Genomic DNA, 16,796 nt, shown 5'->3' with positions numbered 1-16,796 from the left:
AAAGAGACCGAAGACCGAAGGCCCGAGACCGGAGACTGGAGACTGGAGACTGGAAATCGTGACCTCGACACAGGCTCACAGCTGAAGCCACGTAATCCCTGTAAGCGCCAAGGGAAGCAGAGACTGACAATCAGTGGTACTGGGTTCTGAGTACCTGGACAGGAGAGACTGATTGAGAGGCACACGCGCAGTGAGTGCCATTAGACTCACTTCTTCGGGAGCGTGGCAAAGCGGACAGAGATTACATTGACATTGTAGAAGACAGACAAATCCATCAACCCCCCTCCCTGGCTAGTCATCATCGTCAAAGTCTTCCTCAGGCCGTCGCAGGTTGACATCCAGGAGCAGATGCTCAGCATTGAGGAACCAGCTAGAAGTCACATACCAGGGAATATCCGGTCCCGTCGACCCATCGCTGTCCCTGCCCACCCAACCTTCGGGTCGAGCACTGGCCTTGAAGTTAAAGTGCCACAGCAGCCTCGGAAGGGCCTTTGTAATTTCCATCAAGCTGATGTTCTTTCCAATGCAGATCCTCGAACCCCCACCAAAGGTGAAGAAGTTCCTCTCGAGGTTCTTGCGCTCCTCTTCTCCGCCCTTGCCGTCGGTCCATCGCTCCGGTCGATACTCATTTGCATCGGCACCCCAGATCTTGGGATCGCGGTGGAGGACATAGGCGGAGATGGACACGGTGGTGCCGCCGGGGTAGAAGCGGCCGTCGATGACGTCTCCTCCCTTTGGCACTACTCTGGGCAGGGACATGCCGATGGGGGGATGCAGACGTAAGGCTTCCTTGGCACAGGCTTGGAGGTAATTGAGTTTGACTGCCGTACCGTACATGCATGGCTCCTTGAGCTTGCCAGTCTCAAAGGCTTCATCGACCTCTGCTTGAACTCTAGCGTAGCAGCGTGGGTTGGCGACGAGGTAGCGCAAAGTGGCAGCCAACGCCAAAGCGGTGGTATCCGAACCGGCAGCAATGACAGAAGAAGAGTTAAAGGTAACCTGCATCGGAGTGCAGCGAGTCCCGTCTGGATTCTTGGCGTCGATGAATTTGGCGAGCATATCGGGCCTTTCACCCTCCTTTCCTTCAGCCAACAGAGCAAAACGGCGGTTGATGCGAGCCTTGGTGTGGATGCCAATGACCTCGGGTCCTGGCTCGTTGTAGTAGCGTTTCAGGAAGTTGCGTACGTGACCCATGACACCAGGGGGCATGTAGGCAAAGGCTCCACCCCACTGCGAAAGATTCGAGGCTCCTCGCAGGAATCGTGTGGGATCTGCCATCTTCTGCAGTAAACCAAAGTGCTCGCCAAAGGCCTGTGAGGAGGAAGGGGAGAGGGAGATGTACATTCAGGATACGCTCGGTCATCGCCAGATCTAATTCTCCTTTGAGCTCACCAATTCGCCGACGGCATCCATGGCGAACATGTGCAGCGTCTGTGTCATGTCCTGCGAGATCTCGCCATTTCTGACCTTCCTGCGCATACTCTTGATCAAGAGGTCGATCATTGGGTCCACACATTCTTCCAGCTTGACAAGGTAATTGAGTGCGTAGGCGCCTGACAGAACCCTTCGGCGAGCAGCATGGGAGTGAGGATCGCAGTCAGAGAAGATCGAGGGATTGCCCTTGAAGAGGACAAAACCGTCGTAAAAGTGTCGAGGCTTGAGGTAGTTGGAGGCGGAGAAGGAGTAAATCGACTGCAGGGCAGACGGCGACGAGATGTCAATCTGGTTCGGAGTGATTCGGACTACAGGCCCGTACTTGTTGTGTAGGTCTTGAACGTGCCAGATCTAAATGAAGCGGTGGGGAGGTAGGCATCCTGGTCAATGACGATCCTGAGGCTGCCGACGGCATTCAGCACAGACTTACCCAGTCGAGCTTCAGAGCGCGCCAAGCGAGGTAGTAAGGAATGCCCAATCGCGCATACAGAGGTCCTGGGATACCCCTATGACGCAGGAAGAAATTGTATGCGACCCAAGATACTGTTGCCAACAGCAGGGACACGAAGATCTGCAAGGCGATTGGCAAGTTGGCCAAGGGCGCATAAAGACGCATGAACGTCGAGATGATGACTGAGTCAGACTGCGCCATCTTGAGCTATGGTGCGAAAGTCCAGCTTTTTGATAAGATGCTCTGGAGGTCTTGAAGTAGGAGTAATGACTTGGTTGAGGTTCCTTGCTGGGGGGGTCGAGGGGCCCCACAGCCTGCCTCGGTACTTAATGGCCGTGGGTACCTCGAGGCAATCGCAACCCCGCTCCGCCTTATCCGAGGGACGGCCCTGAGATCTTACAGGGGCATCTTATCCCCATGGCCGCTCTGCCGCCTCACCGGCAGTATGTGCAGGAAACTTGCAAAGGGGGCCAGACTAGCTCATTGGAGTTATCCGGGCGAGGCGGCCGATATGGGAGACCATGACTGATCTGCTCTCGACAAAGGAGAGGCAAAGGCTGCAGGTGATACTCGGAGCGGGGTGAAGCAATGAGGCGCGGGCGCTGCACACTGCAGGCGCCAAGGTGGAGCATCACGCCCTGTTGCTCACAGCCGAGCATCGTCACCTACTTCCGCCTCACGCTCTACCTTCTCACTGCCCGTATTCTGACATTCAAATCACAGTCCATCACCTTCATTGAGCATGCCGGCCTTCAATCTGTCGCGGACAAAAGTCCAGCTCAAGCTTGCAGTAGAGCGGACGAAGATGCTGCAGAGTAAAAAGGAGGCCATTGCAAAGAAGGATCGGAGAGATATTGCCAACCTCGTAGAGAGGGGGAAGCTGGAGACGGCCAGGATAAAGACCGAGGGCATCATTGCCGAGGACGTAAGTACAAAGAGAATGAATGCCATTGTGCCGTTTGCAAGAGACTGACGTGTACTCATCGCATCCTTCCCTACCAATAGATTCACATCGAGCTGCTTGAAATCCTGGAGCTCTATTGCGAGACCTTATTAGCCAGATTTGCCCTGCTAGACCTCCTTGGGTGAGTCCAGAGAGCTCTCAGAGCCCTCATTGCAAACGAACCCCGCTCACCTCACCGTTCTCTTTTTCTGTTCGACCTACAGAAAAGAGCCTGAGCCCTCAATAGCAGAAGCCTGCGCCGCCATAATCCACGCCGCTCCTCGCGTAGAGCTACGGGAGCTGCACGTCCTTCGCGAGATGCTCATCTCGCGCTATGGTAGAGAGTATGCAGAGGCGGCCACGGAGAACAAGGGTGGATCGGTAGTGAGCACGAGGATCACCAGTCGGATGGCAGCTCAGACGCCGGGGGAGGAGCTGGTGGACATGTGAGTCGGCGTAGGACGGAATGCGGGGGTGTGAGGAGGCAGAGACACTGACTCGTCTTCTTCTTCAACCGAAATGCCAGGTACATTTCAGAGAGTGAGTCGAGATTACGCCGCGCCGCATGTGAGCAATGAGCTGATCAGGCACTCTTTTCTTCTGACAGTCTGCAAGGCCTACGATGTGCCCTTTACATCCCCGCATCTGAAGAAGGAAGAGGCTGAGGTAGCAGAAGTAGAAGGAGAGACTAGTAGCACCGTAAGTCTGGCCATCCCAGCAGCGCAAGCAAGATGCTCTCTGACCACTGCAGTTCCTCTCATCGCTATGTGCACAGCCCCAGCCAGCCGCCGTGCCCGTGATAGACGCCAAAGCAGCAGCTGCAACTCATTCGGACGCACAGCACAACGTTGAGCTCGGCAACGCCGTTGCTAAAGACGGGGGCAAGTCGGATGGGGAGCCAAAGAAGACGTTGGCGAGCAAGAAAGCGACGGAAGAGGTGGATGCTGCCAAAAAGAAGGACGAGGAGAAGAGTGCAAATGGAGGAGGAGGCAACGCTTATAACGATCTGGAGGCTAGATTCGCCGCTCTGAAGAGGAAGTAGAGGCAGATGTTGCACGCAAGTAGAGCGGGAGGTGCACAGGATGCGACGAGGCAAGCGACCTATATTACACACTTGTCCCCTGAGGACGAGAGACGAAGAAGAGCCTCCCTTCCACGTGGACCCCGTGTCCACACCACCCTCAATTCGGCGCACCCATCAATCTCCACTTCTCAAATTCAGCCTCTCCAAATCTCAGCATGCTCGTGGTACCATGGTCTGTGACAGCAAGAATGACATCCCTCCGTCCGGCCTTGAGAGCAGGGAAGGGGTTAGGACGACGATGCTGGCTTTGCTGGAAGTGAGGCCTCGGTGGTCCTTGTCTCCTTCGATTATTGAAGGGTGAAGATCGGCTGTTCCCGGGTGGCAGATGGCTGAATGCCTTTGCTAGCGCCAGTAGGAGGCTCGACGTGCCCGAGAGCAAATTGTCTGCGGCGGAGAGGACTCGCGGTGGGAGATACGACTCCAGTCGCTCTCTAAGCCATGACCCCAAGGCTGAGGAACCTATCCCGGGCTGCCCACTACGCTTAGCGGCTCTGGCGGCCATGATCTCCTCCTTCCTCTTCTTTGCAAGGAAGCCCCTCCCGTAACTCTCATCGTTCCGCTTCTTCTCAGCAGCGGCCCGTATCCTCTCCTCTTCCTCCGCTTCATCTACCTCCCCACCTCCCTCTCCTGCAACACGTGCAGAGGCGTCCCTTTCGAGCGGTACAGACTCGAACATACTCTGGAACTCGTGAAGTTTTGGCAGACTCGAGTCGCGAGCTGAGATTGCTGCGATGCGATATTCTGGCAGGGGAGGATTCGTCTTGCGAAAGCGCGTTGCGGGGCGCCAGGCATAGAAGAAGGGCTGGAAGCGCGGGTCGGAGGGCTGCGAGCTTCGAGCATGCGGGGTCGGCAGGTCATGACCGCTGGGTATGATCTGCAAGGCAGAGAAGATCGAGTCATAATCCGCCAGTTGTTGGCCACCGAGGCCCAGGAGACCTCTGCCTCTTGTCGTGTAAGACGGTCTACTGCCGAGACCTCCGCCCCATAATGTCCGACTGGCTTTGCTTGCAACACTCTTTAACCATGCTATCATTGCAGAGCTGACTGTAGTCCCGACTTGAGCCAGACGCCGTGGTATATAGAGCAAGAGGTCCCATAGCGTGACGAGCTTCAGAGGCCTTTTGGGATCAGCGATGACCCCTTGTGAGCTCGGCTTCCTGTCCTGTGGTGTAGCTATGTCGTGGTCTGTCCCCAACAATTCTCTTTTCCTTGCAGCAGCAGCTGCTTCTTTCAGTGACTCCGCTACGCTGGCTCTTTGAACATAGTAGCCCAGTCTCTTCAGATATGCGTATGCCTGATATCGCTCTCGCGTGCATCCGTCTTTTCCCAGCATGAGACTGAAGGCATGCTGAAGCGACAAGGGGATCTGAACTTCCTCTTCAGAATCTTGTAGCCTAATCGAGGTAGTACAGTCGAGTGTACCCCGTTCAATCAGGAAGAGCGCCTCTTCCGGGAGCAGCTCCGTCCTTGTGACCGACCGAGGGTAGAAGATTCCTGCTTTCCATACGCCTACTTGATTGTTGGGGCCAATGACATCCGACGATGTCGAAGGGAGGTCGTCTGGAGATGACACAGTCAGAGGCGTTCTCGCGGTCACTCCCATTGAGGCGATGGTTGTTCCCCTTGACACTTGGACGATTGCTCTATTCAGATCTGGGCGCCAAATTGCCGTTGAAAGAGTTTTGCTACGGGAACGAGATAGCAATCATGTCAGCATCGATACTCACAGGAATAGGGAGTAGTATCTCAGAACTCACCTGCCGCATCTCCTACTCTGACTAATGACCATCTCCATTGCCCTCCGACTCTCCTCCAGCTTCCTCTCTTGGCCCCTGAAGCCTGTCGGCTCAAAGTCTTTCTCTCCCCTCTTGGGTATCGAGATGCTCTGAATGCCATTGTCAGATCCTGCCGAGGCACCCTTGTCGGCAAGGAGCTGGGGGAGAAGATTGCGGAAATCTGCTACCTCGTCGTCCGAATCATCACTTGGGGCTCCGCCATCGCCCTCTGCCATCATAGACTCCTCAGCCTTGTCATCTAGTTTGGCAGATGATGGAGCCGGAGGCAGCTTCCCTTGCTTCTTGGCCTTTGGCAATGATTCGGCCATCGTAGGTGATGAGGGTATGTGCAGTCAGGGTACCGAGGCAACATCGAAAGCACTTCGAGGTGCTGCAGAATCTCAAAAATCTCGCCGAGCGGTCGAGCCAGCTTCCGCTGCCGGAACGGCGAGGCGAGGCTCCTTTCCGCTGTACCAAGCTTGACTAGCACCACCGTACCACATTCCCCAACCCGATGGGCAGCCAAATGGGAGGTTGAAAGCGTCTGAAGCTGAGCCCCTGAGCTGATCAGACAGCGTCATCACCCACTATGGCTCGCTCGCCTCTCACAAGCGATGGGGCCAGCTCAAAGGTGGCTCCCGCTGACTCGAGCACCCCCACTCCGCCTCCCGAGCACCCCGTAGCAGCCTATCGCAAGTTCAAGCCGGTATCTTCTTCGACTGTGGATACCATGACGGCATGGCGGGAATATCGGGACCACAAAAGGCGAACGATTCTCTCTACCTATCAGGTCTTGGGGTTCCTCTCGTCGGGCACGTACGGTAGGGTGTACAAGGCTTGTCTTCGGCATCCCGAGGCACCCGAACGAACAAGTCGGCAGGGAAGTCAAAGAGGTGGGAGCAGCAGCAGAGTACCGAGTCCAAATGGTGCGAAGAATGGGAAAGCAAGAGAGAACGAGCCCGATGCAGGCGTGTATGCGATCAAGAAGTTCAAGGCAGACAAGGAGGCGGAGGCGCCAAGCTACACCGGCATCAGTCAGAGCGCAATGAGGGAGATTGCTGTGAGTGGATACAAGAGGTGAAGCCCGGCACTGACGTGGTACTGAAGCTACCTCCTGCTCTTCAATGTCACTGCTTGGGTAGCTCAATCGCGAGCTACGGCATGAGAACATTGTCACATTGAGAGAGGTCATGCTGGAAGACCGCGCCATCTGTACGTAGAGACGGAGGACGTGCGGATCCCTACACGTTCGCCCAAGAACGATACTGACTCAGATGCTTTACATGTTCTGGCTACAGACATGGTCTTCTCCTATGCATCGCATGACTTCCTGCAACTGATCCACCACCACTCTACAGTTCTTCGCGAGGGGATCTCGCCCACTGTGCTCAAATCGCTCCTCTTCCAGCTCCTCTCCGGGGTGCATTACCTCCACTCCAATTGGGTCCTGCACCGAGATCTGAAGCCCGCAAACATCCTACTCACTCACTCTGGTGTCGTCAAGATAGGAGATTTGGGTCTAGCCAGACTGTATTCCCAGCCTCTACAGCCCCTGTACAACGGAGATAAGGTTGTCGTCACCATCTGGTACCGAGCTCCCGAGCTACTCATGGGCGCCCGTCATTACACGCCCGCCATTGACATGTGGGCCGTGGGGTGCATCTGGGGCGAGCTGCTCAGCCTGAGGCCGTTATTTAAGGGTGAAGAAGCGAAGATGGAGGGTAAGGGCAAGCCCTCTGCTGTTCTTCAGACGGACCAGATGGCAAAGATTGTGGACATACTCGGTCCACCTAGCAAGGAGCGATGGCCTTCCATTGATACGATGCCCGAGTGGCGAGGCTACTGCGCGGCAATGAGGTTCGGACCGGACGACGGGTAGGTGCAAAGCGCCCTCGACAGGTAGTTCTCTCTATTTGACTAACACGTGCAAAACTACCTCTGTCCACAGGCACTCTTCGAAGCTGTCCAATTGGTTCGCAAGCCGCTCGCGCCCTCCTCACGGCGCCAGCCTCTTCGAGAGACTCCTGATGTACGATCCAGGCAAGCGGGTGACGGCGGAGAGGGCTCTTGAGCATGCGTGGTTCAAAGAGGAGCCTGTGCCTACGCGCAACGCCTTTGCCTCTCTGCCGCTTGGCGTATCCATCTATCCTCCAAGGAGGCTGCACAGCGACACGACGGACCCCGTGCTGAACGTCGACCCATCGCAGGTAGCTCCAGCACTGATCAATAGCGGCGGAGGTGGGCTGGGAGGCGGTACCTCGATGGCCTTTCCTGGACCTGCCGCCCCTGCTCCCGCTCCAGCGTCGGGAGGTAGTCTGCCGAATAGTGTTGGGCCTAGTGGCTACCTCAACTCGGTGTCTGGAGGAGTCGGTATCGGGCATCTCGGCGGGATCGCGGGTCTGGGACAGTCGTCGAGCGCGACGGGCAGGGGAGGCATGGTTGCGACGGCCGCTGCTAATGCTCAGAACAAGCGAGCCAAGCTGGGCTAAGCGTAAGGCGTCAGGGCCGAAGAGAGAAAGATCATTTCCTGGGCCGTCAGAGCGGAAACGACTTGTTGTACATACATCTCCTGAGCTAAATCTATACCTTTCTCATCAACACCTTGTCTGCAAGGCCAAGCAATCTGTGCACGGCGGAAGTAGACTCGCCCAGCCTCTTTGGCTCAGAGACGCGCGCCGTGTTGCTCCGCCTCGCGTCCACTTCGCACCTTGCAGCAGCCACTCCGTACAAGGCAAGCTTCACTTCTTCCGCTTCGAATCTTCCCTTTCTGATACCATCTGTATACCCACACGTCGCAGTCCCACCCTCTGCGGTAGGCTAGCTTCTCTTTCTCGGTCCCCTCCAACAATCCTGGCGTGCTCTGGAGCTCACAGAGGTTCTCCTTGCTACCTATCGCAACTCGGCTGAGACGCGTCTCCGACTTCTTCCTCCTCGTCCCTATTCCACTCGCACACACCCGCTCATCCCCTCGTAGCGCCTCCGAACAATGGTCACCCAGACCAAACTCACCGCCTCTGGCTCATCTTCACGCAATCGCGTCCGCTCCAATTCAGCAGCAGAAGAGGCAGAACCTGCAACGGCCGTCGATTCTGCTTCTGGAGACGAGGAGGAGGAGGAGGGTGAGGATTACGAAGTTGAGGGAATTGTGGATCACAAGAAGAGTAAAGGAGGGTGGTTGTTCCTGGTCAAGTGGGTGGGGTATGATGATGCAGAGAATACGTGGGAGCCCGAGGTGAGTATCGTACTTGAGGCTAGGGACTGGGAGCTGAGCGTTGGTTGGACCTGGGACGAGAGGGCTCTGAGCTCGACATTCCCAGACTGCAACACGGACGCTCCCAGAGGATTTGACTGAGGCGGCGCGCTGACTGCTAATGCTTTGGCCATCTACTTCTGCGTACCATAGGACCACATGCAACCAGAGACGGTGCGAAGCTACTGGCGATCCCTTCCCAACGCCCGCCAACCAGGTAGACAAGCGCAGCACGAGGCAGCCAAGCGCGGTCACGCCTCTACATCCAAGTCTCAAAGCCCCATAGTAAAGGAGAAAGCAAAGGCGCTTCCCCCTACCAGTCTTCCTGCACATCTCAACCTCAGAGGGGGAGGACACCCTTCGCCAAAGACAAAGGAACCTGTAACGCAACCGAGCTCTTCTTCTGCTTCGGCAAAGAAGAGGGCAGCGGAAGCTGTGCCGGTGCAGGAAGAAGAAGAAGAGGAGGAGGAGGAAGAGGAGGAGCAAGTGGACGAAGAGGAGCTGGACTATGATGTGGATGATGCGACTTGGCTTGCAATGGAGAAGGAGTGGAAGGACAAGTATGATCCGATGGACAGCTGGGAAGACGTCGTGGTACGGGTGAGTAGTCGGTGGGCTGAGGCAAGATGCGCTCGTATGGCACTACGAATCCTGACCGAGTGCTCGCCTCTATCGCTGTCCAGGTCAACACCCTCGAGAGAGAGCCCAATGGGGACGTGCAGGCCTACCTAGACTTGTAAGTCCTAGGCGCTCTTCCTCCTTCTGCCTTTACTCATTTCACCTCCTCCCCCTTCGTTCTTCACAGTCCGGACGGCGTCTGTCTAATCTACCCGCTGCAAGTAGCAAAGAAGAAGTGTCCACAACATCTGTTGAGCTTTTACGAGGCCCACTTGAGATTCAAGGACCCGAAGCGGAGCCAGAGTGGATTGAGCTCGACGGGGATGAGCTCGAGGAGGTGAGAGAGGACCTCTGCCATTCGGTGGGCGGGGAAGGGAAGGGACAGTGGGAAAGCAACGACCAGGAGTGGGACTCCCCTGGAAACGGGTTGACTGTACGTGATCAAGGGGCAGACCATATTGTCACGTCTGTACTGTCTCTCCTCAGCTCAGCTTGCTTCTACGTCCAACCCATAGCAACGGTCGTGCCATTGTCATGATCGCCTCTGTGCTGGTGACATTATTTTCTCATTCATTTGAAAAGAAAAAGAACAAGGCCGAAAGAAAGAGCAGGATCGCTGCTGAGCAACAAGCCAAGCAAGCCAAGCAAGCAAGCCAAGCGACAGGTGCATATATGTATGCAAAAGAAGAAGAGGCAAGGATGAACATGACAAGAAGAGAGAGAGAGAAGGAGGACAGGGGCTTCGACCCCTTCTCTGGCCTTTGGATGACATTTGGGGTGGGGTGACGTTGGGATGTTGACAAGAGCTGACGCGAGCTACTGCTGCTGCTGCTGCTGGTGCTGCTGGTTGGGGGATGACGGTGACGGCAATCGGCTTGGGCCGGAGAGGAGGAAGCAGGACGAAAGGACGAAGCAAGGTGGGAAAGGAAGAGAAAGAGCACGGGGCAGTGAGCAGAGAGCAGGAAGCGAGGTACTAGGGTGTTGCTTGCTGCGAGAAGAAGGGAAGCGAGTCGTAGCAGCTGTAACTATCGATCTGCAGGGTCGACGTTGGCCAGTCTCAGCCGTCGATGTGTACCTCTCTATGACAGGTGATGCCGACAGCGACTGAGCGAGAGTCCTTTCCGTCCTCGATGCTGTCGATATCGATAGCGTGCGCATCACTCGAGTCACCAGAAAGGCCCGAGCTGCGTTTAGAGCTGAATCCGCTCACCGCATTGGGGGAGGCATACTCTCCAGCAGCACGGATATGCTGAGTCTTGATACTGTTGGGCTTGCTAGCGGTAGTGACCGTCTCGTCTGTGAAGAGAGTCCCATCAACGGTGCGCTTTTCCTTCCTGGGAGTACCATCATCGATGCGTGCCTTTCGAGTGCCAGGACGAGGGACAGGACCGGGACCAATGTCGTTCTCCGTTCGCATCCCTCGCATGTCGATGAACGTGTGTGGGCCGTTTTGCTTTCTAGGGCTCTGCAACTGAGGTACGTGTTGAGTTTGCTCCGAAGCGACGACATTGCGGGCACGAATCGTGTGGTCGCTTTCGTCATTCCCAGGAAGAGGCAGAGAAGTGGAAGTCATAGATCGAGCTGCATTCTGTCGTGCTGCAAGGCTTTGCTGGTGCTTTGCGGCGAGGGCGTCGAGGCGATGTTCTTCTTCTTCTTCGGGCAAAAGGAAACCGTGGAATGCAGTGGTAGAGCCTTTGGCATCCAAGTTGGAACTAGTTCGAGGAGTGGCAGAGGTACGACGCTGGCGGGTTGAAGTTCGACCGGGGTGCTGCGTAATGCCATCAGCATTATCGGGAGCGTGAGCCGCAGCCATGGGAAGGGTAGGCAGCTCAATGGGATCCTCATCATCGTCGAAGCCTGTCCTCGTGAGCCAGTCCGATCGTCTTCGCCTACCAAGAGCCCGTCCCTTCGCAGCATCGAGATCGAATGCTTCCTTTGTGCTTGCAGAATAAGGTGCGACGCTGCTGTCTGGACTGGGTGGCTGGATTGAGGCACCTCCCGTGTAGGCTCGGCCTGAGCCAGTGACGATGGTCCCGGCGCGCTGTGCGTGAGCTTGAAGGTCTCGGAAAGAGCGACAGGCTTCGAAGCACATGATGAAAGATAGTATCTCCATCAGCTTCCACAGACTCTCTTCCTTTCTCGCAGCATTCGCATGACTCACCTAGTACACCAGAGACAGTCAGAGCAATGGGCGAGATGAAGTACGTGAGGACAGGGTTGGGGCTGATGTAGGCCAGTACCATACATGCGCAGTTGAGGGTAGCGGTGATGCCGATGAAGACGCATGCCTGAGCGAAGAGGACCTTGGCAAATCCTTGCGTCCTCATGGTCCTGAGTCGCCATGCACTGAGACCGAAAGTGGTAGTGTCGAGTATCTGGATGGTGACGTAGGCCATATTGTACTCCCACATAGGCCTGACAAAGACTGATTGACAGCCTGTTGGACTCCAGAGCGACTTGAGTCTTGCAGGACTGGAGAGGTGGACAGCGGCTGTGGCGAGCCAGAGAGCACCGAGACCGTAGGAGATGCACTTGTTCCTTTTCCAGACTGCGATGCACCTCACGACGAAGATGAGGCTAGTGGCCAGGGTGGCCAGACTGAGGGATACGAGCAAGACGATCATGGTTGCTTCACAGTCAATGTGATGGGTGGCGTGGATGTTGATGAGTACGCAGATGAGGTGGACCCAAGTGCCGTAGCGGATGATGAGGTAGGCTGCCATACCATGCTTCCATCTTCGCTGTCGAGTCAAGTATCGCCACTCAAAGGGAAAGCTGATGATAGATTCCCTGTGGAGACGCGCAAGGGAGGTACGAGTGTTGGCGAGTCAGTATGCTGCGTGCTGCGTATGAGTGTCGACAGGTACTGGTCTCACCATAGCTGGAGTCCAACAGTAGCAGCCACAAAGGACTGATAGACGGTGAGGTCCTTGATGAGCTCGGGGGTACTCATCCAATTGATAGCTGTTGCGGTTGGTAAACAGATGTAGAGGAGCAGCAGGGATGGGATGAGAAGCGACAAGCACGCTGGCGTTCGTGCACGATGGACGACCATTTTGGCAGAATGTGATGAGTGCAGAGGACGATGCGGTAAATGGTCTGGATGATTGGCAATTCTACGTCCGTACGATTGTCCGATTGTGGCGTCAAAAGCGGCTTTGCTCTGTGACCAGCGGCAGCTGAGACAAGGGATATATGCTTCCGCTGTGAGAGGAGACCGAAGGCGACTCTGTTGTGTGATCAATGTGAGGGAAGCGAGTGTGGTCTCCTTGTGAGGACGTGCGAATGCTGCAGCTCGCAATATGGTACCTCTTATACAGTGCTGCGCAGCTTCATACCTTTGAGAATTTACTTTGGCTGTGCCTGGGATACTAGAGCCGGCGGCCCCGCTTACGCCCGATAATGCAGGATATTGCATTGCCGAGGTAAACACGACCTTGATTTTGCCGGCTGCAAGCGAACTCGCCCTGATCCCTGTCCCCCCCTCTGCATGAGCTGCGAGTTGCTATGAGCCTCGGCCGAATACCCACGCCGTGTCTCCTGAGCTATACAGCTTCGCCCTGGCCCTGACCACCTCTGACGATTGCTACTCGAGCGCACTCCGCCAGTGCCTAGTCATCGTCGATCGCCACGCTCTTCCGTCGACTTCTGACCCTGGCAGTCGTGAGCGCAATAGCAATCAAGGTCTCTCTCCTTCCCACGCCCAGACAATAGTCAGGAACGCTTTGCTCTGGTCCCTCACAAGCCACACGCTACCATATCACATCACATCACATCACAGCAATCACCTGCTTCTTTCCTCCACCTTTGCAAAGAGGACGAGCTTGAAGGCCATCAGAAAAGCAGACCCTGTCGCTACGCTGCTCCCGTTGGTGCGGTTGTTATCATAGTCCATGAGCCTAAGAAGGAGAACTACTTCGACCTGCATAGATTCGTGAAGGCATTCGCATTACTGCCCCAGAGAGTGCTGGCTCCGTAAAAGTACACGTTTGAGGTCCGTCACTCCACCCTCCACCTCCTTCAGTCATTCGAAGACGAAGCGAAAGTGGACATCCTCGACCCTGGTGGCCCATTAGCTCCTACTGACATTGTGCCACGACGTACACCCGCTGCGCTTTCATTTGTGAGATTCGAGCCATGTCCAGGATGAAAGGAATCTCGATCCGACCGTGACGTAGGGGGAGAAGCGCGTCCATTGCCGCCAGTATAGTAGCTAGCCCGAACCGATGCAGAGGGAGGCGCTGTACCCGCTTCTGTTCTCCCTTCACTCGGGACCACCGAGCGATTCATCCAGTCCTGTCTCTCGCTCTGCACCCGTGCGAAGGCTAGACGGTGGAAGAGTGAGAGGGACTGCACTGCTTGCAAGCCGGCGAAGCGATGGTTCGTTATCCTTGTGAGGATCTCGCATGCAGCCAGGCGCACTGAGGGTGTAGGGTGGTAAAGACCGAGCGCGATAGGCGCTAGACCGCCAGAGTGAGGGGGACAAACGGAAAGAAGCTGAACAAGGAAAGAGCGCCGGTCAATACGGTAGGCCAAGATGGATCAAAAGGCTCGCAGACAAACCCACCTCGATGACCTGACCGTCGTTGTTCAAACTCTTAACGAGGGTTGCAAAGACGAGCTCTGCTTCGGCTATCTGCATCGCTTTACCACGTCCTCTGAGTCGGCAGATTTGATGCCACAGGTCCAGTCCCGGTATTAAAGAGGTATCGAGACGGCAAATGGCATCGGCCTGCGCAAAAGGGAGAAGAGCGTAAAGTCGGAAAGCCATTCGAGGGGCCAAAAACAAGTCGAGCGTCATCTCACCTTTGACCACAACTCGTAGCCTGCGGAGCTCCTGAAACCCTCCACTCTCTGAGCATTGGCCATCAACTCCCTTGCCTCCCCCTCTCGATCGCCGAACGCTGTTCCACTGCCGAGCTGACCGTTGAGGTACGGCTGGTGCGGGATCCTGTGTAGCTCGGGTGCGGCTGTGCCGTGAAAGTAATCGTCGTGGCGAGTGATGTGTCTTGCAAAGGTGGATACATACTCGGTGACTCTGGAGCGCAAGTATGATTCGGAGCAGCGATTTTGTATCGCGCTGTGGAGCTGCAGAGACAAAGTAGGCAGTATGGCCGACCGTTACGGACCGTCAGTATGACCAGTATCTCCCAGCAATATACCTCCTAGCTGACTCACCTCATCCATGAACGTCGAGTCCGCCGACTCCAGCCTGGGATCACCAGCGCCACCAACAATGCCACCCGCCAGGGCTCCGAACTCTCCAACAACAGCAGCACCTCGACTCTTACCCAGCGTACTGGCGCCACGACTTCTTCCGCTACCTGCGCCTGGCCCATCAGACCATGCCATCGAAGTATCCGAGGCGGCATCACCCGACAGTGTGGTCTTGTGATTGGTCAAGCCATAGGACCCGCTAGCGCTTGCGATGCCCCCTCCTAGAGCGGTGCTGGCTGGACTGATCTGGTTCTGCGTCAAGGCTAGACGGGGAGCGACCTCAATGTCCTTGTGAACTGTGATCCGTCCCGTCTCTACGTTGCAGAGCAGGTCCCAGCATCTCAGCTCCTCGAATCTAGGGTTGGTGACTCCAGCGATGTACCCAGGTCTGGAAAGAAGACAGTGGTGAGGTTCAGACAGGGCAAAGGAAGAAGAGGCCTGTAGATCTCCCGCCATTACTCACGTTCGCTCTAGCACGTCAAGACTCATCAGATTCGCATACGGGCTTACCCTCTCCTTGACTCCCGGTATGACGGCTCCGCATCCGCTGCCAAGAGCAGCAGCAGCCAATACGTGCCCAGCAACAGTAGCGGCAGGCAGACTATGTCCTAGGAATATAACACGCTTGTACGTCACGATGGCATTGAAGAGCAGCAGCATTGGGTGGGTTTGCGGACCATTTGTGTGAAGTTGAGCGTGTATTGGTCCTGAGACTGTTTGCGAAGAGAAGGTTTGGAACAGCAATGAGAGGGAGTACTGTCGGGGAGAAGAGACAGCGTGAATATCACTTCTTCTTCGGCCACACTGATCTGACTCACTTCTCCAATTTCATCGTCCCAATTATCCGTAGGCCACCGTATCGGCACGTCAACCTTCCCATAGTGTAGCCCAGTGACCCAAAAGTGGGTATCTTTACCTGCATTCGTCAGCATCGTAGGACTATCTGGTCCGGTCGCGGCGGGCGTAGGAGGTGGCGCTGGAGCGCTCGCAGTGAAAGATCCGATTCTAGTCGCCATCATTGCACTGCGTAAAGACGCAGCTGATGGTCTGCGAGACATTTGAGCTGGCGCGATGGGCGTCAAGGGCGGCCGCGCTGAATGGTCTACCGAGGGGTGGCTCGCAGTCTTGCTTGCCGAGTCATGACTGGGCTGGTAGCCGTTCGCAGTGTTCGGGGCAGCCCCCTGATCTCCTGAATCTGGTGTCACGAAACGATCGATGAAGAGGTCCTTGCGTTCACTGGCTCGCAGAACAACTTTCTCAGCTCGGGTGAATCTTGGCATGGGAGACAAGTCAATGGCATTTATGGCCTCATAGAGCTGCTCCAAGGAGGAATGTCCTCCACTTGAGAAGTACTCATCCAAGGCGAGGACGAGGGCGGGCTTGAAGACGTGCAGGCAGGGATGCTTGGTCCCAATGGCCAATGCTTTCACCAAAGCTCCTCTCCGCACGCTCGAGTCGTGCTTGGTACGGACGAGATTAATCACATATGTGAGATCAGGCTGAGATGAGCTGGAGGAGGACTTTGATGGTCCCGCTTCGGCGTCTGGGAGGAAGAACACTGTCCAGTCCTCTGAACGAGCGTGTGCGCCATCGGGTAACATGAGCTCTGCTAGGGTACTGAGGAGTCGAGTGGGATCGAGTTGAGCCGGAAGACGCGGCTGTGAGTTGACCCAGACAACATACGCAAGCCCTTGCCTACTCACTGATCATCATGTCCTCCAATTGCATCTCTATCGGGCCAAACATGAGCCAGCGTCGAACCTCTATCAATGTCAAACTCTGCCAGCATCACAAAGGAGCAGTGTTGGGGCTTCGGCGGCTCTGGCGCTTCAGCCGGAGCCGGAGCCGTTGAGAGGGCCGATATGCGAGCATCGAGTCTCAGACGAGGAGTGAATCCAGACGTCGAAGTCTCGGACCTGCTACTGCTTGCCTTTCTGCCCGTGCTTGCACTACCGCTGCCAGTGCCTGCTCTGCTGCTGGAGCTGCTGCTCTCGGCATAAGGGAAGGTGACCGCGGCCATGGCA

The 16,796-nt window shown here is 56.0% G+C and overlaps 7 protein-coding genes across 7 annotated transcripts; 3 read left to right on the top strand and 4 right to left on the bottom strand.

Annotated features, from left to right (window-relative positions):
* Positions 1-101: 101 nt before the first annotated feature.
* Positions 102-2,202, bottom strand: BCV69DRAFT_111468 (cytochrome P450). The gene is made up of 3 exons (XM_025489088.1): positions 1,865-2,202; positions 1,393-1,785; positions 102-1,311 (listed from the first exon to the last, which is right to left on the bottom strand). Exons 1-3 carry the CDS (start codon positions 2,084-2,086, stop codon positions 292-294), a joined length of 1,635 nt encoding a protein of 544 aa, XP_025350345.1. The 5' UTR covers positions 2,087-2,202; the 3' UTR covers positions 102-291.
* A 425-nt stretch (positions 2,203-2,627) lies between these two features.
* BCV69DRAFT_297132 (DUF292-domain-containing protein) lies at positions 2,628-3,870 on the top strand (the record flags this gene model as incomplete). Its single annotated transcript, XM_025494085.1, has 6 exons — positions 2,628-2,810; positions 2,891-2,970; positions 3,053-3,274; positions 3,355-3,368; positions 3,436-3,527; positions 3,604-3,870. The coding sequence occupies 6 exons, from the start codon at positions 2,628-2,630 to the stop codon at positions 3,868-3,870; spliced, it is 858 nt and encodes a 285-aa protein (XP_025350344.1).
* BCV69DRAFT_310659 (hypothetical protein) lies at positions 3,731-6,062 on the bottom strand. The gene is made up of 2 exons (XM_025494808.1): positions 5,670-6,062; positions 3,731-5,597 (listed from the first exon to the last, which is right to left on the bottom strand). Exons 1-2 carry the CDS (start codon positions 6,014-6,016, stop codon positions 4,010-4,012), a joined length of 1,935 nt encoding a protein of 644 aa, XP_025350343.1. The 5' UTR covers positions 6,017-6,062; the 3' UTR covers positions 3,731-4,009.
* A 355-nt stretch (positions 6,063-6,417) lies between these two features.
* Positions 6,418-8,283, top strand: BCV69DRAFT_266772 (kinase-like protein; the record flags this gene model as incomplete). Its single annotated transcript, XM_025490815.1, has 4 exons — positions 6,418-6,747; positions 6,830-6,899; positions 6,986-7,562; positions 7,636-8,283. 4 exons carry the CDS (start codon positions 6,418-6,420, stop codon positions 8,174-8,176), a joined length of 1,518 nt encoding a protein of 505 aa, XP_025350342.1. The 3' UTR covers positions 8,177-8,283.
* Positions 8,284-8,673: 390 nt separating this feature from the next.
* On the top strand, positions 8,674-9,896 carry BCV69DRAFT_297129 (hypothetical protein; the record flags this gene model as incomplete). The annotated part of the gene is made up of 4 exons (XM_025494084.1): positions 8,674-8,919; positions 9,091-9,537; positions 9,621-9,673; positions 9,743-9,896. 4 exons carry the CDS (start codon positions 8,674-8,676, stop codon positions 9,894-9,896), a joined length of 900 nt encoding a protein of 299 aa, XP_025350341.1.
* Positions 9,897-10,476: 580 nt separating this feature from the next.
* Positions 10,477-13,274, bottom strand: BCV69DRAFT_111205 (hypothetical protein). The gene is made up of 3 exons (XM_025489085.1): positions 12,432-13,274; positions 11,717-12,345; positions 10,477-11,634 (listed from the first exon to the last, which is right to left on the bottom strand). The coding sequence occupies exons 1-3, from the start codon at positions 12,971-12,973 to the stop codon at positions 10,613-10,615; spliced, it is 2,193 nt and encodes a 730-aa protein (XP_025350340.1). The 5' UTR covers positions 12,974-13,274; the 3' UTR covers positions 10,477-10,612.
* On the bottom strand, positions 13,275-16,647 carry BCV69DRAFT_111204 (spindle pole body interacting protein). The gene is made up of 6 exons (XM_025489084.1): positions 15,591-16,647; positions 15,236-15,528; positions 14,734-15,160; positions 14,362-14,643; positions 14,123-14,287; positions 13,275-14,052 (listed from the first exon to the last, which is right to left on the bottom strand). The coding sequence occupies exons 1-6, from the start codon at positions 16,371-16,373 to the stop codon at positions 13,576-13,578; spliced, it is 2,427 nt and encodes an 808-aa protein (XP_025350339.1). The 5' UTR covers positions 16,374-16,647; the 3' UTR covers positions 13,275-13,575.
* Positions 16,648-16,796: the final 149 nt, after the last annotated feature.

The sequence above is a fragment of the Pseudomicrostroma glucosiphilum genome, assembly GCF_003144135.1.
Source record: "Pseudomicrostroma glucosiphilum strain MCA 4718 unplaced genomic scaffold BCV69scaffold_2, whole genome shotgun sequence".
Classification (NCBI taxonomy): domain Eukaryota; kingdom Fungi; phylum Basidiomycota; class Exobasidiomycetes; order Microstromatales; family Microstromataceae; genus Microstroma; species Microstroma glucosiphilum.
The sequence above is the reverse complement of the archived record's forward strand: the minus strand, read 5'-3'. Positions and strand labels throughout refer to the sequence as shown.